Genomic DNA, 27859 nt, shown 5'->3' with positions numbered 1-27859 from the left:
ATTAGTGTATTTAAGCTTATGCTTAACTTCAGTAGGATTTTAATAAGCTAACATTTAAGATTCTGCTCTGCAAAACTTAAACATATGGAGTTATATATGTGAAAATTGTCTGCATATATAACTGTGTACATGGTGTGCAATTAGTGCATTTACGGCTGAGCACCTACAATGAAATACCTGTATCCCTACTTCTCTACAAATAATGTTTAGTTTTGTGAAGATATGAAGTACTCAATGTTTCTGTTGACTTCAGTGTGGATAGTAACACTATGTGGATATTAGCCTATGTTATATGCTCTATTGAATTTGTATGTGGCCAAAAAGGGGCTTTGTATTTTGAAGAAGGAACTTGTGTAAATGTATCATACATTAAAATATCTCATACATTTTTTGAAAATGTTAAGTCTCACTTTTGAACGTGACATGAGGTTTATTGGATTTTATCTTTATTGCTTATAAATGTAGGACTTCTGCGGGCTTTAGAAAAGGGCATTTTCATTGTTAATATTTTAAAAGAAGCTGTAAAATTATTTAATGCTGTGGTTAATTATTTTAAGATTTGTTTTGAAATTGGATTTTGTGCATCATATTATGTAGGATAACTTTTAAAAATAAAATATCTCTTTCAGGTGGAAGCCCTTAATAAAATGAAGACTTTAAATAGTCTAATTAAGCTGAATGCCATGAAACAAAGCAAAGCAAAAGGAAAGGATGCAATGCACACGTGTTTGAAACAAAATGCTTACAGGGAAGCACTTTCTGACCTCCAGTCTCCTCTGAATCCTTCTGTCATACTTTCAGAACTACAGTAAGTTAAGAATGAGTGAATGAATGCAGTTCACACTAGCTTTTTTACGGAAATAGTAAAGCAGAAGGTACATGTGCTTTAACTTCTTTTGACTATAGCGTTCAGCAGATATGCTAACAAGATGCATTTTCGAGGGTAAGAGAAGGTCTACTGTGAATCTTCCTAGTCGTCTGAGCAAATGTTTGCTGGTTTAAAGTTAAGATATCAGTTAAATTTGAAGATTTTTGAAGATTTGCTCTAAAACTTAATTCCCTTGGTATTATCTTATATCATAGATAATCATGTTTAAATATAAGCTTAAAGTGATTTAGACTGTGTTCTTGGCTTCTGTTTACAGCAATAAGGACAAAAACCATTAAACATTTGACAACACTTAAACATAAAACTCTAAAAATAGGTGAGAGGATATAAGGAAGATCATATATTTTCTCTGAAAATTAGTGCTTAATTTAGATATAAGATGTATGTATGCCAATCATGGTACCTAATTCATTTGATATGTAACAAATATGTTCGTTACATGGTAAGTACTGATAGCATCATAGCACAATGAAAGCAGAGATAACATTTAAGTACTTCCAGACAGGAAACCTACATTTTCTATTCTGCTTTGAATAATGTTTAATCCTGTTCAGTTGAATTATTTGACTAAAATGTTTGTTGTATTTTCTTCTAGTGTTGAGAAGTGTAAATATATGGATTCTAAAATGAAACCTCTGTGGATAGTATACAACAATAAAATGTTTGGGGGAGATCTTGTAGGGATCATCTTTAAAAATGGTGATGGTAAGAAATGTTCACAATTTAAAATTTTTTCCTTCTCCTCCTTCATTGCCACACTTGCATTTAAGTTTTGTTGCTCTATATATTGCTCTATATGCATTCCAAAGCATAAAAATTTATCAGTTGGGTTGGGATAATATTATTAACAGCACTTTAACCTTTAGGACTGGGTAGGGTTTTTAGATAGCTGTTTCTCAAAGCCTTAGAAACAGTAGACAGTTTGTCTACAATACAATCAGAAACTGATGTAGCATTTTCAACTTTGTTACAGACCTCCGGCAGGACATGTTGACGCTCCAAATACTGCGTTTGATGGACGTACTTTGGAAAGAAGCTGGTCTGGATCTCCGGTAAGGATCTCTTCAAGGGTGGCTTATTTGGATGGAGAGTCCGCTTCTACCAGTAAAGCTTTCTTTGGGGGGGGTGGAAAAAAAAGTTCAGTTAGGAAGAGATCTTCCCAACTCTCCCCTTCCTAACCTTCTATAATGATGCACAAAGTTTTCAGTTGTCCTAGCCAAGGTGAGCAGGCTATGGAAAACTGTCACCTTAAATAATCAGATGCCTTCTCTTTGTAGTGCGTTCTCCAAATGGCCCACATTACAAAATGATTTAGTCTTGGATAGAAATAGTGAAAGGTGTGAAATGAAACATTAGGGGTTTTATTTATTGTACAAACAGGATGTTTGTCCTGGTGCGCTGTATCTCTCTGGTACATGTAAGTTGCCATTCTTTTTAGTATACATTTTTTTTTTCTTTTGAAAGTCATCCAGGTAAAAAGCCTTGTATGAGTTAAAGAAATAATTCTTGGCTTAAGGGTCCAGCAGGCAGGCTTTGTGACTTCAGTTGTTGTTGTGAGTGACCTTTCTGAAGTGTTTTATAAACTCCTCATGTAAGTTTGTTAAGGAGTTTAGAGAACACTTAATTGTAATAAACTTACCTATTAACTGTTTTTTTTTTTCTTTTTTTCTTTTAATTTTTCCTACTATAAACCTAAATGGGGATTCACTTAGTGACCAAGGGAGTTACAACCCTTCTCTAGGTTCTAATCATGTATGAAGGTGAGGTACAAACATAGAACACAAATCTGCCAAACAGTGAAGAGGCTTCTGTGCAAAGAAATTTTGTAGTCTGTCTGGTGTTTGAGCAGTACTGCCCAGAAGTTAGTTGTTGAATTCATGATCTAGATTCTCTAACAGGTAGGTCTAATAGGCAAATCCTCTCAAGGAATTAGGTAGTTTTAAGTATTAGTATTATTTGGGGGGGGGGGGAGGTGAGGGAGATATTGGGACTGGAACTAGGACTGAGAGGTCTGAGATCCCTTATAATAGAATTTTACAGTCAGATTGATAATTACCGGATTTGTGGAAGACCCAGACAATCAGACTCTGTTTGCTTTTTCCTCTTGGACTTTTTTTGTATGAAAATATGGTTTTTGCAGCCACAGCCACAAGTGAATGTGTTCCTGTCCAGATGAATTTTATACTTGGTATCTATTTCTAACAAAATTTAATAGAGGAACATCTGTCTTCTACATATTTAGTACACAAGGGCTTCGTGGAAGTGAGAGGTTTGGAAGAAGAGGGGAGAGAGCTGTTTATGCCTCTGTTCTAGGAGGGCTGCATGGAGAGGTGCATGATGGAAATCATGATGTCTGGGAAGAGCCAGCATGGTAAATCATGCCTGACTAGCCTGATTGCCTTATAGGATAAAATGACCAGATTTGAGGAAGGGAAACAGTAGTGGATGTCTTTGCCTTGACTTCAGCAAGACTTTTTTCTCTACCTCCCAAAATATGCCTGCCACTTGAAAATCTCATTTATTACTGCAGATTTCTATGTTCTGTGCTTTTATATTTGCTTCTATATTACTATGTTTTATTTTCCTTTTCTAATAATTCTTGACTTCATCTGGTGCATCTCTGCTGAGATTTGACTTGGTCAAATAGGTGTATGTTGTGACAGACTTCAAATTGTACTTTCAGATGCCATTTAAATGAATGTATTTCTAAACCAGCTCTTATAAAATCAGTGGAGAATAAGTATGCTTTCCTAGCATATTTAGTATTAAGGAGACTTTTATAGGATTGAAGTGATCTGTGGGGTGTTTTTTTTCATTTGGATTTTTTTTTTGTCTGTCTTTTAGTAAAGCTTCCATTTCTGCTTCCTCAGAGCTGGCTGTATGAGGATGTAAACTCATAGTAGAAGCGGAAACTCATCATTTAAATATTCTCTTAAGGCAGAAGTACTCAGTTCAGTAAGAATCTTCTCATTTGCACTGCTGCTTCTGCAAAACAATTCTTTCAAAATATAGTGGCTAACTTTTCTAAGGTATAGCAAGCATAGTAATTTCCAGTATTTGTGAACTTTTTAGATAATGATGAGGAGGACTGTGGGATTTTCATTTATTCGTTCCTTCACTAACCTTCTAGGACTATGTGTTCTCACATTGAAGGTGATCATTTTTTACTCAATTGTACAAGGAGCAGTGGACTTGACTACTTTCTCTAGTAGCCACTTTTTTTCTTCTCCTGTGAGCAGTTCTTGTATTTCTGTTTACAGCTAAAGACATACGGTCAATGTGAGCATCTTCAAGATACATCTTAGTATTCTTTCCTTGATACTTGGATATCAGAAAACAATTTTCAGACAGGAATAGCTTTCTGTCTTCCAAAATCTCTTGCAAAACAGCTTTCTTAACTTCATATACTAACATAAGCATGATTCCTTTGTAGGAATACTGAAGTAATCAAAAAAGCATCAGGCATTGTTCAACACTGTAATACAAATGTCTAGTAAGGAGGGGACTTTTCCAGCGAAATCTATGCACAATTTTTAGCTAACACAATTCTCAAATCTAATTTCTCTTTAGAAATGTTCTAAAGAAGATACTGGAATTCATGTTTTTTAAAATCAAGCATTTGTAGGCTATAAAGGCAGTCTGGTATGCCTGTTAAACATAGAGCTCTAATCTTTTGTGCTTTGCAATCTTAAAATATTGTTTAGAAGACTAGCAGTACTCATCTAAATTTTTTTTGATATGTTTCAGTTGGATTCTTGGAGCTTATCTTTTCAAATTTTGTTTTTGGAGTGTTAGTTTCACAAGGCACATAACATCAGCCCACGCAGATAAGTGAATTATAAACTAGTTATCCATCAGGAAAAAAAATGCTACTTGCAGAAAGACTCCTTTTAATGAAGTATGGAATGTAGTAAGAATGTGAATAATAAATTGCTTCTGGAAGTGTGCATTTGCTAGGAGGTAGCTGAATTGTGTATTTAGTTGCAGTTAAGTTGAACACTGATTTGAGGGAACTTAGATAATTTATGTCATGATAAATAGACTATGTGGAGACCAATCCAGCATGTAGGGGCAAGGACAACCTCTGGCAGCCATGGAATCCCAGATGAGGCGTTCTGTTGGTTACTGGCTTCCCAAAAGTGGAGTTTGTGGTTCTAGCCAGGCCCACACACTGTGCCTGGCAAGCAGGAATGATGTTTGGGAATTATTAAATATGCTTTCTCTGACTAATGCTTTTTTTCCCTTCTTAACTGAGCAAAGAGAAACCAAAAAGTTACTATTGTGTCCAAAGATTTTCTTTAAATTCTTTAAGAACAAAAAAGGAGAAAGAGGCAGGTCCTGGTGAGAATTGAACTTCTATAATTGGCCTCTTTTATTTCCTTACTTAACTGGGAGCATCTTCCTTCCATTCATCTTTTCTATGACTGTAAAATAAAACTCCGGGACTGAGGCAGGACTACAGTTCCACATCTACTGAAGAGGTATCAACCAGACATTTGCCAAGGAAGGGCCCTGAAATAGCCCTAACTAGCAACAGAGTTGGGCAAACAGCACTCCCAGCATCTGAAGCACAAGGATGCAGCTAGGAGGGATAAGACCATGGTCTCTAATCCATGTTTGCAATTTATACACATCTAAGGAAGAGTTAACTCCCAAAATCTGTGGATTACTGCAATTCAGTTGTACTATTCGTGAGTCAGAGCTCGTTGACTTGCTTCTCTTTGCTTGGGAAAGAGACATCAGTATCAGGAGAAAGAGTAGTGTTCTGTTTTCCTGAAAAATACAACTTTAGCCCTCCGTTCCAAGAAGTAGTCTTTCCTCCTTGCCATATACCCTCTGTCAAGGCTTAGATTTCACTGAAGCTGCTTTTTCCCCCTTTTTCCTTTTGTGGATGCATAATGGGTTCTGTGCCTTTCAACTTTTTTCTACTACAGAATGTTTAATAACTTCATTCTAGTAAAAACAGGACTTCTAACTTGTTTTGCCACTGTAAGAAGAAAAATGCTTGCCATTTGCCTCAGCCTCTTCTCTGAGAAGTTACTCCAATCAGAAATATCGTGCTGCATTAGATTTTGCAGCTTCTGTGAAGCAAAGATCAATCTGGAAATTGCAGAGTTTTTGATAAAAGCACCAGACTTTGGTGCTGTATTTGAAAAGATACTGCTTTAGAGAATTAAATTATTGAAATAAGGGTCTGTTTTAAAGAGAGAGAGAAAAGACTTTTTTTAGTGATATTTGAGAAGAACACAGTGAAGAAAAAAACTTTATATCTTGCACAGGATTGGTGTATTGATCTCTCCACGGTCTTTCAATAGCATTAAAAAGCAGGGAATGTATCCCAGTGACAGATGCTGAAATCAGAAAGACCAGGATGAGATGGAAAGGGCCCTGAGGATTTGTCCCTAACTTGACTCCTGTCAAACTGTCTCTCTGACAAGGATGTTTTTTCCTCCAGTTGTAAGCATGCAGTCCTCAAGGGGCTGAAGGCTTTCATCATTGCTTACTTTTGGAGGGGAAGTTGTTGGACTTGTGCCCAGTTAAGCTGCAAGTAGGGTGGGTTGAAATGCCATGGAAGAGGGCCAGCATGCACTTTAACCTGGCAATACTTGGCTTACGTTTGTCATGTCGTGATAAGGATGGGCAGTGCTTCCTTCTATCATGAAAGCTGGCGGGCTGCTACAGATACGCTTCTGTCCGTGGTGAGAACTTTGGCCTAGAGAGTTGGGATTTTTAACTGGAAAATAGGTTAGAATAGAAACAGAAGAAGGTTCCCAATCTGCGCTTTTTAGATTTTGGATATTCTCTTGAAACAAACAAAAAAAAAAACGTTGAATCCAGTTTTTGATTCAAAATGTTGCCAGTGGAAGAGGCAACATATATTTGTTAGTGCTTAAACCACTCCAGTTATGTGTTAAAGAATTACGGTTACATCACTGTTGAGAAAATCTTCAGCTGTCTAACAGCTATTATGTCAAACAGTACTTATTAATGTCATCTGGATTTTTTTTTTCTTCCATAGGGTGTGAGAAAATAGACTGTGTCAGTGAAGAGGTAGCAATCAAAATTAATATCTGTTAAATACAGAAATGCCCTTGAAGGTGTTGTCAGTTGTTCTTTCTCCTCGTATCTATTTATATAGCTGCACATTTACTATGCCTCACAAATCTTTATGCAGCTTTGTGAATTAGCATGTTGGGCCTATAGCTCGTGTCTCGCAGTCAGATTTGCACTGACATCCATTTCTTTATACGTGGGTCCACAAACAGAACTGAGAAAATATTCTTCACCTGATCTGCCTAGTACCAGCGCAGAGAACTGACCTTCTGATCCAATGTCTTTGAAGAGTTTGCTTTAAGTTTTTGTTGTATATATTGACATTAAATCTAAGCTCCTATTCCATTTTGCATGCTAGACATCTGGCCTGAGATATGTGATGGTTTTTCCTCTTCAAAAAATGAAAGAACTGCTTTAGAAAAATAACATACTTATATAGATAAATATACCGCTCCTTGATGTTTGTCGTCTTTACTTATTTTTCTTTATTTTAATGCAATTTTATTGTCATAAATATTTTGAGTAGGCATAGCATATAAATGCACAGGAAAATTCATATAAATTGGTCAAGATATATTCCTGTTTTTTATTAGGTTTCTATGGTTAAAGGTTTTAAATGTTGGAAAATACTATTTTAGGGGTATACTTAAAGCGTTTTCTAGCATTTTTCATTGAAATAAGAGAAATCATAAGAGCCTGCTTTCCATTTACACAAATAACCTACTATCTAGAATGAACACGAATGATACTTATTGTCCTTCTAGTTGGTAAACTAGCAAATGAAATGAAATAGCTCCCTCTGTAGTCTCTCCTACCACATTACAGGTAAAACGGAAAAATGATTGTTGCCTAGAATTTATTTTTTTATGTATTTATGGAACTGGGGGGGGAAAAAAAACAGCAATCAATTGAAAACATTTAACCTTTCAAGCAATATTTGTGTACTAACTTTTGAAAGTTTGTTGTTCCAATTAACATGAATATTCAGCCCTCTCACAATATTGATGTACGAAAGAAGCATTCTTATTTTTGTTTTTAACATTGATCTTTGTTTTGTCTCAGGATTTTGCCATATGGTTGTTTAGCAACTGGAGATCACTCTGGCCTTATTGAGGCTGTTTCTAGTTCAGAAACCATTGCTGACATTCAGTTAAATAGTAGCAATGTTGCTGCTGCTGCTGCCTTCAACAAAGATGCTCTCTTAAACTGGCTGAAGGAATACAATTTAGGGTAACTTTTACAATACTTTTCTTAACTATACAAAATTCCTTGGTGACTGAGGCATGCAAAGTCTTGCTCAGATCCAGATGGCCCTTGGAATTCAAACAATGGCCCGGTCTTAAATGCTAGAGGACTGGAAAACTGAATGAGTCTCATGTCTTGATGCTATATCTTTAATATTTGCATTTCTCTCATCCTCCATAGCTACTTTTTACATTATTTTCTCTCAAATAAGTTTAATTTTACAACATCCCAGTGGCCTTCTGGATTAAGCAAGCTACAATATTTCTTCATGTCAAGACGTGAGATGCATGAACAATAATATGCACCAATTACTTGTCTTTCTATTTTTAGAGATGACTTGGATCGAGCCATTGAAGAATTTACTCTGTCTTGCGCTGGCTACTGTGTAGCTACTTATGTACTGGGAATTGGTGACAGACACAGTGACAATATCATGGTCAGAAAAAATGGTCAGGTAAAAAAGTCCTGTTAGTGAGTAAAATAACTATAGTATCTTAATTTTTTTTAAGTGTTGCAGTAAAATTATATCTAAATCCAAATTAGTTAGAACGGATGTTCCTTAAAATTGTCTTCAGTTCTCAATAAATAGAAGATTGAAATCTAAGAGAACAGTGGGAAGAACAGTGGAAAGAAAGCAGTTGCAGCTTAGACTGTTAGACTGTTATGATTTATATTAGCTTTATATTATTAGACTTTATTGAAACTGTATTATTTATAATACATTGTTTATACTGTATATATTTATAGTATTAGAGTTGATACCATTTATAATTAACTTTTTTATTGTTGTTGGACTGCTATAGCTTAGGATATTAGACAAGCGAGACTGTTCCATAGAATTTACAGAATGTAGATTCTGTAAATGTGTTTCAGAACATCTAAAAGGCCTGTTAATATTCAGATTAATTGGGGAAAAGTCATAGTCTGATCTCAGTCTCAGAGATCTTGAAAGAGACCAACCTTTATATGAATTGCTGTTTGGAATGATGTAGTTCTCCAGAAGTTAGGCTCTAAAGCCCAACGCGATGAAAATTTTGAATAGGCAACTAACTTAGTAACAATATAACTTTGTGACTGTAATCTCAAAACCTTGGAGTGAGGTAATATATTTCCTGTTTGTTTCTTTCTAGTTTATTTTTGTCAGATTTTAGTGAAATTATTCTGCCTGTAAGATACTGCCTGACAAAGTTATAAAAGAAAGATTTTTTTTAGATTTGTTGCAGTGTTCTTGTCCATGACACTGTTCTTTTTTTTTGTCAATTAAGTTTTTACCTATTTAAAATATGTGTTAATATACCTTTCTCTTTCTTTCTGAAATGAAAGAACTATCAGAGATTCCTTGAGATTAATGTAAATTCCTCCTAGCTTTGCTCCTGACTTTATTAAAAGCCTTTGGATACTATGATGTTGAACCTTGTGAGTCCAACAGTGGGCTCATTTTTTTTCTACCTGATGCTACCTATGTGGTGTCTGTTGGTAGACATCAGATGTTTGAAACTGAGATCATGTTTTCCGTATTACTTTGTAGTGATAGTTGCTCATAAAAGCCTGGATGTTGTCACTGACCTTTTAAAATAAATCTTGAAACATTGTATAACCAAATATTCCCAAGAGTTGCATCTTGTGCAAGCACCTGCTGAAACAATGGTCTGGAGATTAGAGCGTAGCATTATGAATTAAGTGTTCTTGATAACAGAAACCTTTACAAATACTAGAAAAGAGAAATATTTCATGGGAGAAATTAATTTTCACCTCTACTTTTTAGCTCTTTCATATAGATTTTGGGCATATTCTTGGAAATTTCAAGTCCAAGTTCGGAATTAAAAGGGAACGGGTACCTTTCATTCTCACCTATGATTTCATTCATGTAATTCAACAAGGAAAAACAGGGAACACTGAAAAATTTGGTCGGTGAGTGTTGTTTTGATTTCTTCCTTTTGCAGCTGAGATAATCTTTGATTATTTCCAGCATACACAGTGACCTGTCTGGTTTGGTTGCTTGCTTTTACATGGTTCAGCATGTTTACAATACTGTCTACTTCCTTACCTGAAATAGAACAGATATACAAATGTCTTCATATCTCTGAAGGTGCAGCTCTGCAGTGGAAAGATACAGATCCTTTTTATCTTCCCCAGCAGGAAACAGCAGATCTTCGTCTGCTTTTTTTTTTTTTTAACCATAAGCAGGACTAGGGATGGACTCCACAGTATATCATTGAAGTAGGATGAAACACTGGACTTCAACAGGTTCCCTGTTGTCCTTTCTGTCCATCAATGCACGTTCAATATGGTCATCAATCATGCCTTAGCTGCATGCTTAGGAATGTACAACCGTGTGCTCATAATCCAGTGCTTCTGCATGTCTCTTCACCTCTTGGATTAGACAGCTACAGTGGAAGACAAAAATATGTAACGAGGGCAAACTACCCTCTGTGATCCTACTTTGTTATAGTTTCATTCCTCCCCCTTATTCTTGCCAGTTGATGGGAGAGTCATTCTGGATGTTTTGCCTTCACTTTGCTGTCAATTTTCCTAGGAAGAATTTATTGACAGAGATGTGTTGTTAACTGTTTAGGTATAGCTTGGCAAATCTTATGGCTGCTTCTGGTAGAAAAAACTATAAATATGTTTGTAATATACGTCTAGGGAGAGACCCATTGAGAGTTGAAAGACAACTGCCAGAGACCCGTTCCTTTCCTGGAGAGTAAAGAAATCGACCTCTAGCTCCATTTAAAAACACGAAGTAAAGGCTATTAGATGACTGTACAAGAGCTGTAGTATTGGGAGCATTGTAAATAGCAATGGGATTCTGCCTTCATTTGAAAAAGGCTTCAGAAGAGAAATTATTTGTATTTGAAGTATTACTACTTGATCTGAAGGGATCTTCAGTGTTCTGTGGAAGTGTACTGATTACACATTGGGAGAATGCAGTGACACATTCAGGGGCATTAAGGAAGTTCTCAAGTGTCTGCACGGTCTCACAGTTGGTTCAATTCTGAGCATGTGAGTAAAAAAAAGAATAGGTTCAATTAGCAGGGACTATTAAAGAGTTCTTTTTTTCCATTGTGTATCTGCTGTGTCAGATCATCAGGGTATTTTACCTAACAAATTAGGGGAGACAGGCATATTACCTTTATCTTATTTTTCTTTTCCTGGAGAACAGTTTAGTTCTTAAAGCTTCAGTCTTTTCTACCAGTGTTTTAATGGCTTGTTAGAGGAGTAGGAGACATTTTGTGGTGATGCAGTAAAGGTTTTATGGACACCTCTGGGCTACTTTTTTCTACAATTATAAGTTGTCCTTCCTATTACTAAGCTTTTAGGATGTGTGTTTTAGACCAAATAACAATTTTTGGAAATAGATATATTTGTCAGTCATGTAGATTCTCATGCCTTGTGCTAACTCTGTTTTGTGGTTGCCTATAAAGGTTCCGCCAGTGTTGTGAGGATGCATACTTGATCCTGCGAAAACATGGGAACCTATTTATTACACTCTTTGCACTGATGTTAACTGCAGGGCTTCCAGAGCTAACTTCTGTCAAGGACATCCAGTATCTCAAGGTAAAAATAAGCTTTGTAGTTCAGCAGAGCATACCATTTTTCCAGAACGTGAATTCTGATTCAAAAAGAGGTACATTTTAATTGTTTTCCTAGGCCAGTTTTCCAAGGATTTCCATATAGGTCTTAAAGCTTCCTTTTTCTGCAGTATAGAACCAAGCCTGTACTCTGTCCTAGGTGTCAAAGGAAGCTCTGAGTGTGTGTTCTTCTCGACTGTTCTGTAATGAGCGCAGTGTCGCTGCATCTTATATGTAGTTAGTTAGGGGTATTTTACCTCGCAGCTAAATGCAGGAGCACAGAACTGTGAAGAAGAAAATGATTTTCTTAATTCAGATCCCAAAATAGGTCATAAAAAGCAATCTGTGGATTGACAGTTTAGTGCCAAGCAGAAGATCTAGTGAGATTTTTAGACCAGAAGAACAGGATAGGATGTTGCAGCTTGATCAACTCATACAAAATTTTGCCAGGGGCTGTCTTCAGATTACCTTAATCAGATGAGTTGTCATCTGTCTGTGTGATCATTACTGGCCGCAGAACTGCGGGCTACTACCATATTCATCAGGAATGCTTTCAATGTTTTCAATAAATTTTAGCTAGAAACTAGACAACATTTTCAAAACAACTTTTGATTCATCTACTTTCCTCTTTAGTTTTATCTTTAAACCCAAATAATATCACTAACATATTGATAAATGAATAATAGGGAAAAGCTCCAAAATAGAAAAATGCAGAATGTGATCTGTGTTAAGATGTGAAGGGGGACGATAACTGTGGTTGTAAAATTCCTAATAGTGCTTGTTTTCTTACTCTCTTAGGACTCTCTTGCCTTAGGGAAAAGTGAGGAGGAAGCACTAAAACAATTTAAGCAAAAGTTTGATGAAGCACTCCGAGAAAGTTGGACTACTAAAGTGAATTGGATGGCTCATACTGTTCGAAAAGATTACAGATCCTAGAAGATTTTTGGATTTGCACTAATCTGAATGTTACCTTGATAAGTGTTTTCTAAAAGGGATCTGTAGTCTGGACCAACAAAACTTATTTTAAATAAGAAAGAAATGAAAACAGCAACAAAAAGAAATGGCCTGAAATAATTCCTGATTCTTTTGCACTCTGCTTCTGAATGCTTGATCCCAAGACTTTCCATACAGATAGTAAACATCCTGGATAATCAGTTCCTGCTGACTTTGCACGCTGAGAGCTACTAGGCGTTTTTAAAAATTATTTGGTACTTTAAGGAGATGTAAATATTTGTTTTTATATGTTAGGGTAATATACTCTAACACACTCAGGAGGCTTGAAGACCTCTGAAAGAACTGGTTTTTGTTTCCTAATTGGGACTTGAAACAAGAGTAAAAAAATTTTTTTTGATAACTTAATCTAGCTAAAAATGACCGTGTTGCGTGTATTTTTCATATGAATTCTGCCATACTGGCACAGATGCATTAATTCTACTGTAAATAGCGACCACAGTATCGTCATACTACAGGGAGCTGCTTAATGTCTTATACTGCTGCCAAAAGAAGTGTAGACAGGTATTTGTAAGATTTGGGGGGTGGGAGGAGAGGTCTTTGAAAATAATGCAGTGTCCAAGTGTTCAGGGTTGCACAGTTTTGGTTCCCTGACATTAAACACATGCAAAATAAAGTCCTTTAGTAAGAGGAAAGTTAGGCCAATTCCAAACATATCTGAATATCCCTCCTAGAAATGATTTCCTATTCAATCTCTGGGGCTTTGTTGTCAACTTCTGTAAGAGACAGATCTATTCCGTGTTCAGCAAGGAGTTCCTTAAAGCCTGACATTAAAATTCATATCTCAGATTAGTTGTGCCATGCAGATCTACTGAGTTATAAATATGTATGAAAAATTTTGCATAGATATATTACACATAGTGATTATTAGAGCATATGTACCAAAAATGAACATATTTGGGAAAGTGAGTGTTTATGGTAAAAGATCAATCCGTAAGACACCAATGAGAAGTCATTAAACTTTTCTTTCTGTATTTATTAAAATTTGCAGTAATATTACTTTTCAAAGATATCTATGTTTAAGATGATTGCTGAAGAAACTGGATTTGTTTTAATTTATTTAGAGAGGTACCAGGCCTTTAGGTGCTTAAATGGAGAGCAAATGTGTTATGTGCAATAGGAACTGCTGGTTAAAAGATGTAACATACTGTTTCTGAACATCAGCAAGATAGACTTCAACTACTGCTTGTTCTCCAAAGAACACTGGTAGCTCTCAATTCTTGTTGACATTTGAAAGAGAATTAAACATATATATATATATATATATATATATATATATATATATATATACACACACACACACATATATACACACATACACACACACACACACACCTTCTGACTAAACAGTTGTTTTAAATAGAAATTTTGTTTTATGTAGGAATTTAATTAAAGGTGGTTTTACTTTGTTCAGAGTGAATTTTTTGGTCTCTTTTAAAGGTCAAAGGCCTATCTGGAGCCAAGCTAGCACTTTACATGCTGTCTTGATCTCTTGCCCGCATTCTTGGGGTTTATCTGTCTGAAAAGACCTCTACTTCTAGGATTTTGTAAAAGTAACAAGTGCTTAAATTCTTTTATATTTTTAATGATGTAATAACACTTAGTGTGCCATGTGTCCATTTTTTTTTCAGAAGCAGATGGGAGGAAGGGTAAAAAGAAACTATTTCACAGTTCATAATTCTGAAAAATTATGTCATATCCTCAGCTAATTCACAGTGTATAAATTTGCATCAGAAACCATTCCTGGACACGTTATATTTGAGTTCTCCATTTCAGACAAATGTTTCTGGTATGTCTTGCTGTTCAGGGAGACATAACCTTGCCTAGAGCTCCTGATAGAGTTGCCCAATTCATCCTGAATGCTTGGCATAGGTGTTCAGGTGTATGGTAGGAGGAAGCATGGTCCCGTGTTTCCACCTATAGCTAAAGAGACAATTCAGTTCCTTGCTTCACCACAGACTTCTTGGGAAACTTTGAACGAATCCCTGAAGTTTCTGTGCCTTGGGTTCCTATCTATAAAAAAAGAGGAAGCAGCATGACTTCCGGATGCAGGAACCCTCTCCCCAGTATACTGCTGGGATGTTGCAAGGAGTAAGGATGTTCTGTATTACAAGACTTGTGGAAGTTACTTTAATGCAGGTTATATAAGTATGTCAGACAATGTGATTTGTTCCCCATCATCTTTGAGGTAGCTCTGATTTAGAGATGATCAGAAAATACTATCTCTACTTTGTATCTGTAATGATTAATATCTTTTGAATGGAAATTTAGAAATACCCTGTATTTGGTTGTTTTTGCCTTCACTGCGTTTATTGTTGGCAATTAGTGTGGGAGAGGGAAATTAGGTACTAGTTCCATGGTGTATATTGATGTTTGGCAGTGAAAGACAATAATGAGTTTTTTTCGCGTAAACTGAACTCACGTTGTCTTTAGATTGCTGAGGGGATAACACACCCAACAAGATTACTTTCCAGGTTGACTTCCTGGGAAAGAACCTTACACTAAGCAGGTAACTGAAGTTAACTTTGTGACAGCTTCACTTTAAATTTTAAGTGGAGTAGAGGTTTGCTGAATTTTATTAGTAAGTAGATGACCACTTTCCCCAGGTTTCCATCATTTATGTTACCTCTTGTAGCTTGCAGGTATTTGTCTAAAAGAAGCAAAACTGCTTTGAGAAAAATAACAGGAGAAACAGTCTATCCTTCACCATTTTGTCATCCAAGAAGAGAAAGCTGGACATTTTATGGTATCAGTCCATTAATTATTTCTGTACTTATTTGCCAGTATCCAGCTATAGTGTTAAAAAGGTAAGGTAAGTTATGCTGAGTGAGATCATTTTTTTCTTCTTCAGAGCTGTTATTTGAAATGGTTTGCAGAATCCAGGAGATATCACAGGATCAGCTAATAGTGAGAGTTTCAAGATTTTGTTGATGATAACAGTGAGTAAAAACAATCTTTTTAAATAATATGAAAGTTTCAGGAAGGATAGTTTTGTGCAACTGTAAAAAAAACTAACCACAAGCTGGCAGTTTTGATACAAAACACCTTCAGTTCAGATGGTCTCTTGCTATGCTAATTACTCTCCTCCGAATCTACTTCTAGCCTGTTTGCATGTTTACATGGGTGATATGACTTTCCCTAAACCAAGCCTGCATGTGCAGATCTTCATTGTATCTGAAAGGGGCAAAGATACATAGACACTAATTTTGAAAGCAACAACTGGAAATTGGATGTATGCAGTATATATTGTACACATTTGTCTGTTCCACTCTTTTTTTTTTTTTTTTTTTTTTTTTGGATTGCATAATTGCTTAGTGGGTTTGCTTTGTTTCTACAAGTTTGATTCACAAGTCTACTGTTTGAATTGTGAATGATGACAACTGCTGGCCTTTGACTCCTTGTTCCATGCTTGCTTTCCAAGGAAGGAGCTCTTTACTGATTTGTGCCTCACCAGTGGAGTTGATTCTCTTCCCCTTTTATCACTTTTGTCATAATTTTAAATGAGGATGGTGTGTTGATTGTTAAATCATTCATGTTCTAAGGAATGCCTATGACTGAGCTCATGCATAAATTTTATATAATAGAGCCCAATGTTTCTCTTTAATCTCTTAGAATTATTGAAAGCAGATAATTAACTAATACAGGCTCTTAGTTATTAACACATCGAGCTATGATCACAGCTTTCCACGGTCATTTCTGAAGAATGGCATCAACCCTGAATCTTCAAGTACGTAATCATTATTTCCATCTTTACTCTTTTACAGTATATTGTATTAATATAATTGTTTCTGAACAATCTTTAAAATTAAAAGTGAAAGTTCTGTGCTCACATACTGCATCCCAGCTTTTGGCAGATTTTCGAAAAATCATTAGATAGGTTCTGTGATAATGCTGCTGAAAGATGAGAGAGCAGAACTATTCTGATGGAACAAGCGTTAGTAGATGCTGCCATATAAGATGGGCAGTGTTGTACTGCTTTTGGACCTCACAGTTGAGTATGCCTGTGTTTCTGTAGCAGATGTGCCTTATTCTGGCTGGGCTGACCAGATACAAGCCAGTCTAAACTCAGGGTAGAGGTTTAATTGCCTAACTACAACATCACACTGATTACTTTCTCAGTGCAATACTGGTCTATTTAGGGCCTGTCTGTGTGCAAAAGACCACTGATAAATATACTCTGGGGGTAGGGTTAGTAGTGAAATTATTTCTGTAACTAGAATATCTTCGCAAATCAGTCACAGTAAAATCGTAATAGATAAGAAGAGATTTAGATGGACGTAGGAACTGCAGATCTTTCATCTCCTGGTTTCTTGGTTCAGAAAACTAGCTTTGTCTTTTCTTAGAGAACTTGTTTTGATTGTGTAGATGTGACAACTTTCTCCAGCATGTCCTATGGGAATAGCATGAATAATCTCTTGCCCATGTGGTCACTTAGGGAGCATAGGTAAATATTAGTTAGTTTAGGCATTGCAGAGTCAGCAGAGCTGGATTCTTTAATACATGGGAAGTTGGGGAATGTTTTATCTAAAACTACGTGGATGGAAGGAACGAACGTAGCCTTAGGAAGATGCAATGGCAGATCTTCAAAGCAGGTCTCTTAATAGCTAAAACAGGAAATACATGATAATTTTAGCATCTAGTGCTATGGAGCAATCTTAGTTACAATGCTGCTTATGCTGTCTCAGTGTGTAATAAAAATCTTGTAGTTATTTATAATTATTCTGTGTTCCAACTTCTTGACTATCCAGAACAAGGTATGTGTTTCCCAATAAGGCCAGGGAATTTATTTACACCACTCCTATTACTATCTGTTTTTCAAACAGTGTGGCAAAATACCATTAACTGTTGGTGGAAGTGAGAAGAAGAGAAAGTGTTCTCTTTGAATGAGTTGAGTTTGCATACTACTCCTATTAGATGCTCTTCCAACCTAACAGCCTCCCCGAGGAACTTACCATCGCTTACTTTACAATCTGTCCTCTGATAAAGTGCAACCAAATTTATGCCAGCATTCTGACCGGTAGAATTTGTTTTGTTGTCATCTCTAGAACATCTGGCTAAAGACAGCTCAAATCTTTTAACAGATTTTACTGTATTGAACTATCAAATTTAAAATAATGCTGTTGTGATGAGTCAGCCCTTCATTCTTCCAGCCTGTCACTTGAGCTTTCCTCAGGCAATTATTTGGAGAAATGTTTCCCCTGGGATTGCTCGATGAAGTGGGATTGAGATGAGTATATTATTGCTTAAGTAATTACGTGGTTTACTCTTGGGAAGCCTGTGAAGGATCACACTTCTGAAATAGCAGTCTCAGAGAAACAAAAGGTTAATTCTAGTTTGCTAGGCATCATTTGGCTTTTATGAAGCAAGTGAGCAGAAACAATAATTGGGCACCATGGAAACATGGTTTCTGAGGGATTATAACCCTGACATTGCAAGGATTTTTATAAGGTCTATATTTTGGTCTTAGAAGCCTATATTTCTCTTGCTGGAGGTGCTCGGAACCACGGAAACCCAGGCAGAGGTGAGGAACTAGGTAGCAGTTCGTTCCTATTTGTGAATCCTGGCCAAGATTTTCTCCCACTTATCATACCTTCCGGACTTTGCCCCATGCCCCGTTCATTGTCTGAATGCACATAGCTGATCCAGCCACCTGTACAGCACTGGCAAAGCAGCTCATTCCTGGTTTCTGAAGCCATCTCTTTACCCTTCTTTGCTTAGGGGCTGTGGAGTGTTCATCTAGCGTATCACAACGAGGGAGGTGAGTGCTATGGCTTGGGATATTCTGGAGTGTGGGAAAGATGGGTACATGACACTGAATTCACTATTGAAGCTGTTTTCCATATGAAAAAAGGCAGAATGGATGATATACCACAATTAAAGTACTCTCTAGGGATGGAGAAAAATCCAGATTCCGGTCTCCTTACCAGACATTTTTTCAGAACAAAAATGGAACAGCTCCGAAATAGGAGCGGGAAGGGGAGGCACAGAGACTGCAAGAGCGAGCTTTTTCCCTGTGGACTGGTGGCTTGGGAACTGAGGAAGAGGAGTGATGAAACTAAAGTTCAAACTGTCCAGCCCGTGCTGTGTCTGCTATGCTAGATGAAAGAATCCTTAATGGCTGCAGGACAGGAAGCGCGGATAGTCCATTCCCCACAAAGTGATGAGTTACTCATCCTGCATACAGGGTTGTGCCAGTTAGTGTGGGAGGAAAAGATGCATGCTGCTAGGCTCAGGGGTGATCTGCTCCAGGGGCTTCCACCACCCACAACCTTTAGTTATGAATTCCATGAAGGTGGATAGTTTTGAGCATGCCTGGACCTCACGTGCTATCCTCCACCTAGCATCGTATATTGGCTAGTCGCCTTGCTGCTCTCCTCATCACTGCTGGATCCAGCCCTCCATGTGCTGTGAAGGAAACGGAGGCAGACGTCTCAAGGTGTGCGATGTGCTAGTGTGCTTAACAGCACAGTGTGAATACTGTTTTATTTAGTGCTGCAATACACAGATCTTAAACCTGAAGGAGGCTTAAATAGCTACTTTGTGAGTTGCTGTCATTATTGCTCCTCCTAGGGAGAGGTGCTGAGTAACAAGTTAGGCATCAATGTCTATAAAAGTTAAGAAATTCCAGAAGAGAATTTGAGTGTATTCTTCAATTTTTGTGGCTAGGGCAGCATTTAGAAACTCGTCCCCCCCTCGATCAAACTGCACACTCATTACAATTTTTTTTAAATGTTTTACTATTCCAGAACACAGACAACATTAAAACATACCTACACAACAAATGTAATACACTCAGTGGTTCTGCATTTAAGATTCACTTTTTCTTCTGCAGCACAATGATAATCTTGTTCCCCTAGAGGAAGAAGAAAACTCTCTGAAGCTGTTGCTAAAACATTCCTGTTCTTAACAGCTGAAAAACTTCTAGCTCCTACTTACAAATCTTTGTTTGCAGATTTCATATTAGTTAAATTAGTGAATAGATGTCTGCTACATATAGTAAGCACAAATTGCAGTATGGTTATAGTTGTGGGTGCTGCATATAGATGGCGTGAACTGATTGGATCCAGACTTTTGCGTTTTGGACACAGTCATATGCCAATAAGGGACATGCAAAAAGTCTTTAATCACTTCTATGTACTTGGTGGCTTTTTGTGATCCAGGTATTAGAGCTGGCGTGTCCTCCTCTATCATAGTGATCAAGCAGGCTGTGGGCAATGAAGCTGCTTTCTGAATGCAGTGTCTCGCATTTTCGGCAGATAAGGATTTCACATTTTGGACACATTTTCCCAGAGTGTGGCTGCTTTAAAGAACATGTTTCTTCCCGTGCTGGCTTCAGCTTTTTGGAACCTTTCCTGTGTAAACATCTTCTCTTGTCTTCAAAAATCGGACTCCTTCCCTGAGGGCTAGAACTATCAGAAGAAAGAAAGGTGACAAGTTTAACCTATAAATTTCCTAGTTGAATGAGATCAGCAGAAGCGATTATGAAGGATTCGTAAATGAGATGCTGAGACTTTTCCTCTGACACACTACAAGCAAGTGCAATATATGGTCGCCTGCAGGGAACAGGGGCGGACAGAAAAAGGAGAGCAAGTCTGGCTCTGGTGCTGTGACGACACTAACCAGCCCTCAGTTTGGGAACCCAGAATTTGTACAAAGATTGTCACTTTTTAAACAAAACTGTAAAAATTTCTAAGTCAGCTAGGTAGATGGGAGCTTTCCACTCAGTTCTTTCCTGTGCAGGCTTTCTGAGGATGATCGTGTTGTAAGCCCCAGGTATCTGCACGAAGACAATTTTCTATAGGCTAAATTCTAGGCTTCAGATCTAGCAGAGTTCACCTATACTATCATAAACATTCTTTTTCCACTTGCGTGCACTAATATTATACTGGCTAGTAGATAAGCACTATTTTACTCTGGTTTTGAACAGAGACGGAAAGCCTGGAAAAAAAAAGCATTGTTCAAATTGTACCTTTTTTAAAAAAAAATATTTTCCTAAAAATCAAGGCTCTAACCTGGATGTTTGCCTATGAGAGCTCCCAAATCATTGCTGAATTGCATGACTATACCACTGCCAAGATTGTATAGACCCTGACTATCTGAACGTTTTAAAAGCACTACCATTCAATGTCTCTGTACATCTGGTACAGTCTAAAGACTCTTTCCATCAGTGTGAGAGTCCCTTGGGAGAAGGCAGCTACATTACTTTTTTTTCAGATCAAGCTGGGAAAAATCCTTATCTGTCACTTCCAAATAAACACCAAAGTCTGGAAAGCATGGTTTTATTGCTTCAGTTGAACTTACCTGCATCCAGAATGCGTGCTCCAGTGAAATTATGGAGAAAGAAACTTCACAAACAGCTATATTTCACTAATTTTGTGGATGTTCGTTGCCCATATTTCCATTCCAGTTCCCTCCAGTACAGCAACATAAATTCCAAAGCAAAGCCCCTGCTATCAGTTATTCTTCAACTGGATCAGTGTAACTGAGAGAAGAATCTGTCTCTTGATATCATTCCTGGCAAGGGAGTATACTTTAATCTGTGTCAAGCTTGTGACCAGCTGCTGTGGCTATCAAGCTTAATGTAGTTAGCTGAGAAATTGCTGAGACTTGCATGCACTTCCTGCTAAGACAATAATTTTGCGCTAATTACCAAAGACAGACTCTTTTTATGAGATCTGCTTAGAAAACAGCTTTTGTAGTGGTTAAGGGAAGATGCTTTTTCAAAATCACCTCTAATTTTTGCATGATGCATTTACAAATAACATCAAATACGTAGACCCAAGAAGAAAATTCCAAACCTCATAGGAATGGTGAAGATACCTCAATGCTAACATGTGCAAAGCAGTAAACTTGGGCTCAGTTTTGCCTCTTTACTTGCTTCAGTGAAAAAAGAGTTTTGCAGTGCTTGTTTTTCTGATAAGTAATAAATATAAAGGAACTAGTATAGAAAATAAACAGTAATTATCCCATGACTCAAGAAACGGGCTAGCACTGTGTTGAACACTAATTTTGGGTGCTGCCCGTATGTTGCCACCACGCTGTCAGGTATACCGCGGAGCTAGGGATATTGGTGCAACTGAAAATACTAACAGCATTAATCCTAGAAACACTGTCGTGAGCTGTCCCAACTGGCAGGGTTAGTAAGTACACAAAAGTATAGGGATGCTGCTGTTCCACCTCCCCTAGATCGGTGGAGGAAGTGCAGGGAAACGGCTAAAAGAAAAAAATGCAGACATGCAAGTTTGGGAGATCTTAATTTCGGGAGATTCTTAATTACGTACTTCTACCAGTGGCTTCCTAATTTTTAGGTCAAGTTATTTATCCCATAATGGTTTCCTAGTTTGTGAAATAGATAATACCGCAGAAGTAAAAAAGGTGTTTGTGGCTCTTTGAGACATGCTCTGGAAATATATATAAATAACTTTCTTGGTTAAAAACGTATACAAAATATAATCTGAGGTATACTTACAGTTTATTCTTAGGAGACTTAGAGAAGAGACTCAATCCGGAAAATCTTTTTTTAAATAGCCGCTCTCTCTTTCTCCGGCTGTGCTTCCCATCTCCTTTGCTTTCTTCTTTAAGGTCTTTCTTTCCTTTGTGCCAGCTCATCTTATCTGTCATTAGAATAGCACCTGCTTAGATGAAAGCAGAAGTCTGAGTAGCTTTTCAAAACAGTGTCTCCTTTTACGGCACTGCACCTAGTAAAGCCTGGATCTGTTTCCTTACAAACCTGGAAGTCCTGGTTATGCAGGAGGTTTAGAAGAGATCAGTGAGCAGCCGCTTTCCATCAGATGGAGCAAATACCTGTTTGGAGAAATCCTGCAGACACAAGGAGACTCTGGATGTTCTTATTTAATCACTATTCTGTGTAATTATGGAAAGTAGGCTTAGACATTAAATATAATAAATACTTTCCTCTACGTGCTCTCTTTCACGATTAGGCTAATTGCTGAAAAAACAGAAAGGAGGAGGCTCATCTGATAAAAGAAACTAACCAGAAGCTGATGAAACTGTTTCGTGCAGAGAACAGAAACAGTCAAACAAATGCTGTGAGATGGAACAAACATCACAAAGCAAAAGCCAGAAACCTCGGAAGATGAAGAACCTGCAGGGGGATTTTAGTTAAGGTTTGGAAATTGTTTCCTCTTTCCTTTGATAAAGCATTTGATTAGTCTGCATTTCCGCGTTGCGTTGCTGTGTCTCCAAGCATTATCCCTTTGGCCTCTCTGATTGAATTAGTCTCTCTGCTCTACATTTGATAGTTAGTAATTGCATTAACTTTTGGTGGATTGACTTGGAGGGTAGCCCTCCCTCCCTCCTGACCACTGGAAGCACTTGGTCTCTTTCTACTTATCTCTTGTTCAAAATACTTTCCACGTAGCGTATTCTAAAACAAGTCACACAAACGCATTTTGTAGGATGAAAAATAAAGGTGACAGCCATTCTGAACTGTGCAGTGTTCTGATTTTGCTCTCCTCTCACCTCCCACTGGCTGTAGTTATGCAGAACTGTACACAAAAGCCTGGTTTAGTTCTTACAGTGTATATACACAGGTAGTAGGATCTTGTTATGCAAATTCCTCATAGGATTGGACCCTAAACTAGTCTCTCACTGTTCTAATTCTTTACCAGAAACACATATTGACAGATTTAACAAGAAGATGAAAATACCTAGAAGGAACAAAGTGTGACCAGCTCTTCAGTGCTCGTGCTTGGTAACAAGAGACCCAGCTTTCTAGCAGAACATAAATAACCGGCACCTACTTCTCCTACAACTTTTTTTTTTCTAATGAAAGATTCCGAATAGTTCACAGACCCATATGAGGAAGCAGTCACTGAAGAATTACTTCACTACTGAAGAATGAGCAAACGTTTTGAATAAGAGAAATGACATACACCAAAATTAAAAGTCTTGCCTGCAATTCTTAATTTGTGATAAAATAATCTGCAAGTTCAAGGCCTGTTTTGAGCATACGGTAATGTTGAGGTGAAGCTTTGCAGAACAGATCAATCTGTGGCTAAAAAAGAGCAGCATCTGAGGAGACAGGAATCTATCTCATCTTTCAGAAATGAGCCTTAAAGGCTTCTCGCTGCAGGATCTTTCAGCACTAATCCCTCTTGTGTGAAAGATCAAGAAAGAAAAATGTAGCACTGAAAGTGCAGATGTAAGTATATGAAAATTGGTGATCAGGAATAAAAGATGCATAGAAGGGGTCTTTTCTAAAGTCTATTAGTCAATAAGAAAAACTACTTTGGTCATATATCGTATACTATTTAATTTGTTTGCTTTCTATAGATGTGGTTGCATGGCTATGTTCAGTGTCCAGTGCAATTCTAGTGATGTCAAGGGAAATTCTTTCTATACTTTAAGTGTGTGCCTGAATATGTTGCCAGATCAGAAGATTTGGATGCTTGGTTATATGAATTAATGAGTGGTTGGTTTTTCTTTCTTCCCTGCTTAAACCTTGTGATATTTGACTACTATTATTTCCAATGTATTCATTAATTGCCCTTTTTTGTCGTTTTTTGCTACTTAGCAGTAGAAATAATGGTGCTTGGTTACTTCAGCTCAAAAAAACAAGCACAGAGCTCCTGCTTTATTACATTGTCAGTCTATAAGCCTACACCTTTCACAGTGACCCTTTAATACAGGAATCTTACTTGAAGATTTGAGAAAAAATGATTTTTTCTTCGGATAAAACAACTGAAGATCTCATAACAGCGGTGGACAGCATTTTCAAGAATGTCACAGCCTTTTCTATAGGTTGTCCCTAGTTAATCGGAAGGAAGGCGTGCTACGTGCAGGACTTCACATGTCAATAGTGATTTGCATTGGTGCTTGCCGATAATTTTTTATCCCTGAACTATGGAAGCAGCCTATTGGTCCCTCTGTAACTGCTGCCCTATTTGTAAATACGATCTCAGCACCAAAAATGAGTTATGGATAGGGTTTAAAAAGTAAGCTAGAGAGAGGACTATTTCTGCTGCCCAGGGAGGCTTAAAACACAAGAAACTATTTTCCAGAAGCAGAGCGTCTCTGCAGCCAGCTCTCCAGTTGCAGCAGCGCCCAGAAACTCTGACCCAGCTGAGATTCCCTGTGGTAAAAAAAAGCACATAAAGAACAAGGAGCAAAACTTGTGCCAGGGACCGTCATGCAAAGGCACAGGGCAAAGGATGCGTGATGCTCCCCTCAGAGAGGAAAGGACGTGACTAGTCAGCTGGGAAAGTCTGTGCCAGACTGTCCTGGATCCGCAGGACCCAGCTTTTCTGAGCCTGCTCTGAGTCCGAAAAACACAAAGCAGCGGTTTGGACTAATTCTGGTCATATTCTATTTGTCACCACCGGGTGTCTCTGTATCTCTTCCCACACTAAAAGGCTTTGGTAAGCTGCAACCCTTTTCATGGGAATGTAGGGCTAAAGGAAAATGTCCCCCAGCTCAGCTGTGGATTTTCCCTAGGTCTGTGAGCCTGTTTGGATTGCAGTGATGATGCCTCTGTCAACTGGTGGGAATTTCTTCTCTAGCAAGTAAGGCCACGGTGCAATGATGTGTTCAGTTGGGTTTTAAGTGCTTCGCCCTTACCAGGTGCAGGAAAGCTGTGGCCACATGATGTAGAGCAGTGGTGTCGCGTGAGCTCACTCAGCTGCTGCGAAAGTTGTGTTCCCCTGTGCTGACCCGCTCCCGGCCCCTGCGGGCAGTCTGCCTGTCCCCTTTTAGCTTCGTGCTTATACAGGGTATCTTCTGCCTGCCTTCGGTCAGATCAAGCTGGCGTAAAGTCAGCATAAACACTCTCCTATATGCTCTGGATAACTTGACAGATATATAGCTGTGTGCTCGTACCAAATGTGGACCAAGCTAGTTCCACTGTTATTAAGGCTGGACCAGTACAAGAATTCAAAACCACTTGAAATACATGAACTTGGTTACTAAGAGTTCATGAAATGGGGCTGCATTAAATTTTGTTTACTGGATTATATATCCTTTCCTATCGCCTAATTCTCTCTTCCTGATGAAAAATCTCAGCAATCTGAGCGGAATGGTCTTCATTTGCATAGGTCTGAAGTTGCTGATTGTGTATTACTGTTCCCCACCAATGCAGAGCGTAATAACTCCGCTGTTGTAGCAGATGAAAGCATTGCTCCTTTCACGTTAGTTTGCCTCTCTAACTGCCCCTAATACAGTAATCAAATAGTGTTTAACTTAGTTAACTTGCTCAGTCTGGACTACAGCCCTGCTGCTGTGACCTTTTCCATGCGAAACTACTTGAGGAATGGAAAAAAAAAAAAAAAAAAAAAAAAAAAGATCTACGTGAGAGTTCTCTTTGTGTTAATAATATTAGAAAATGAATTCAAGGGTTGAAATGAAACATAGGCCCTCCCAGACCTACAGCCAACCCTCAACAAAACACGTTTGGGGTTTTAGGAGTCAGAAGATAATGTGGCTGGTGGTCCTAATATTGGGCTTAATCCTATAAGCATGTGTTGGTGTGTCAATACGCTATAAAGATATCACATAACTATTTCTTTATCTAAAGTATCTGAAAAGTAAACTCTCAGGAGGAAAGAGCAGTGGAACAGTTACAGTTGAGAAGTGCTGAGCTGACAGATCTGAGGATAGATAAAGATTAAAGCTGGTCAGGAGTCCTTCCAAAATGGCTTTTCATTAGGATAGGTCAACTTGTTGAAACTCCAGCTTGTCATAGAGTTCGGTTTGAACTGTTTTTTACATCAGGGTAAAGTTTCTCAGGACTGGGCTGTTACAGGTGTGAACACCATATGTGATCAAACTCACAGTTTCCAGGGACTGGAAAATGAGGCCAGGTGTAGAAAACTAAGGGTGAAAGCCCATTCCTAAGTGATATTTATTTATTCATGCAAATAAGTAGCTCCAATAGAAGAGACAGGCAGAACCAGCCTTCAGTAAGGGTAGTTGTAGTGAGTGTTTAATGCAATGGGAGAGCGGAAGGAGGTGGAAGAGTGGTGCCTGGGACTGTCTTGGCAGGCTCTTGGCAGGGCCTTACTCCGAGGTGTCTCCCGTGAATCCCAAGGGGCTGCTTCCCCTCTAGAGCTCATGGTCTGGTGCTTACCGCTGAATCAGGCTGTATTCCCGTCTGCACCGAGCCTGAGGAAACAGCTACGTGTCCTGATATCTGGGCTGTGTACCGCTGCTGTGGGTGTTCTTGTGCTCCCTGCTTGCTTTTTCTCTCCGTGAAAACCCTTGGATTATATCAAGTTCAGTAACTGAGATTGGTGCTTTGCTCAACCCTCTCCTGGAGGCCCTTACCTCTGCCAGTTGCTCTGAGGAACAAATTGTCATTTTTTTCATTTCTAACACCCAAGAAACACAAAGAGGATTTGATTTGATGCTGCTGCTGTATTTTATCCACAAGACACTCAAGATTTGGAGTCTAGATACTCCTAAATCTCCTCTGTGTTCTGGGTATACCTTTCCCTTACCTGGGTTAGATACCTCTTCTTTAAGGGCTTGTGTTAGCTCTCACTGGAACTGATGGGAACTTATTGAGGGCTGTGACTTTTGGAGGACCTCTCTAAGTAAAGTTATCAGTGTTGGGCTGTAAGATTAGTTACTACTTCTTTAGAAATGAACTGTGAAGATGTTCTTCCTCTGTGGCCTCTGTTTGGACTTGGTGGGCTTGGTTCGAGTACACAGGAGCATGTTCTGCTCCAGGAGGAGCTTTGCTGTGTGCGGGAGGGGATGCTAATGTCAGCGATGGGGGATCGAGGAGGAGATGAGACGCCTGGACCTACGCTGAGTGGGAGATGAAGCCTGCAAGAGATGAAAGCCAGGATCATGGAGACGGTGTGTCACCTCAGAGACAACCAGATCAGCCCGACTGGTCGCTCTAGCAGCTCATCTACGCTGGTTCTTCCTATACGTTATGCGTGGGGATCTCGGTCCTGACACAGCTGCTGAGGTCTTTTCCCAGCCACAGGTGCCGGCCCAGGGCGGCACGGCCGGGCGGGGACACTGCGCTCCTCTTCTCCGCTCTGGAGCGCGGCGGAGGAAGACGCTGCCACAAACACCGGAGCGTTTTCTTCCAGCCGGGCCGGGCCGGGCCGAGCCGAGCCGA

General features: G+C 38.4%; 1 protein-coding gene and 1 long non-coding RNA gene across 2 annotated transcripts in view; both read left to right on the top strand.

Annotated features, from left to right (window-relative positions):
* PIK3CB (phosphatidylinositol-4,5-bisphosphate 3-kinase catalytic subunit beta) overlaps positions 1 to 14180 on the top strand; it is a 115954-nt gene extending 101774 nt beyond the window's left edge. The window contains exons 17-24 of the mRNA XM_085298545.1: positions 630 to 808; positions 1485 to 1594; positions 1863 to 1941; positions 8006 to 8173; positions 8519 to 8642; positions 9954 to 10099; positions 11614 to 11746; positions 12559 to 14180. Coding sequence (XP_085154671.1) covers positions 630 to 808; positions 1485 to 1594; positions 1863 to 1941; positions 8006 to 8173; positions 8519 to 8642; positions 9954 to 10099; positions 11614 to 11746; positions 12559 to 12696 — 1077 coding nt within the window. The 3' untranslated portion in view covers positions 12697 to 14180. The remainder of the gene's footprint in view (positions 1 to 629; positions 809 to 1484; positions 1595 to 1862; positions 1942 to 8005; positions 8174 to 8518; positions 8643 to 9953; positions 10100 to 11613; positions 11747 to 12558) is intronic.
* A 1071-nt stretch (positions 14181 to 15251) lies between these two features.
* On the top strand, positions 15252 to 23535 carry LOC146599373 (uncharacterized). The gene is made up of 4 exons (XR_014895001.1): positions 15252 to 15517; positions 15623 to 15710; positions 22713 to 22898; positions 23403 to 23535. It is a non-coding gene; the product is annotated as an uncharacterized LOC146599373 (long non-coding RNA).
* The last annotated feature ends 4324 nt before the right edge of the window (positions 23536 to 27859 follow it).

This window comes from Rhea americana, unplaced genomic scaffold (assembly GCF_003343005.1).
Source record: "Rhea americana isolate MKP2758 unplaced genomic scaffold, rheAme1 scaffold_14, whole genome shotgun sequence".
Lineage (NCBI taxonomy): Eukaryota > Metazoa > Chordata > Aves > Rheiformes > Rheidae > Rhea > Rhea americana.
The sequence above is the reverse complement of the archived record's forward strand: the minus strand, read 5'-3'. Positions and strand labels throughout refer to the sequence as shown.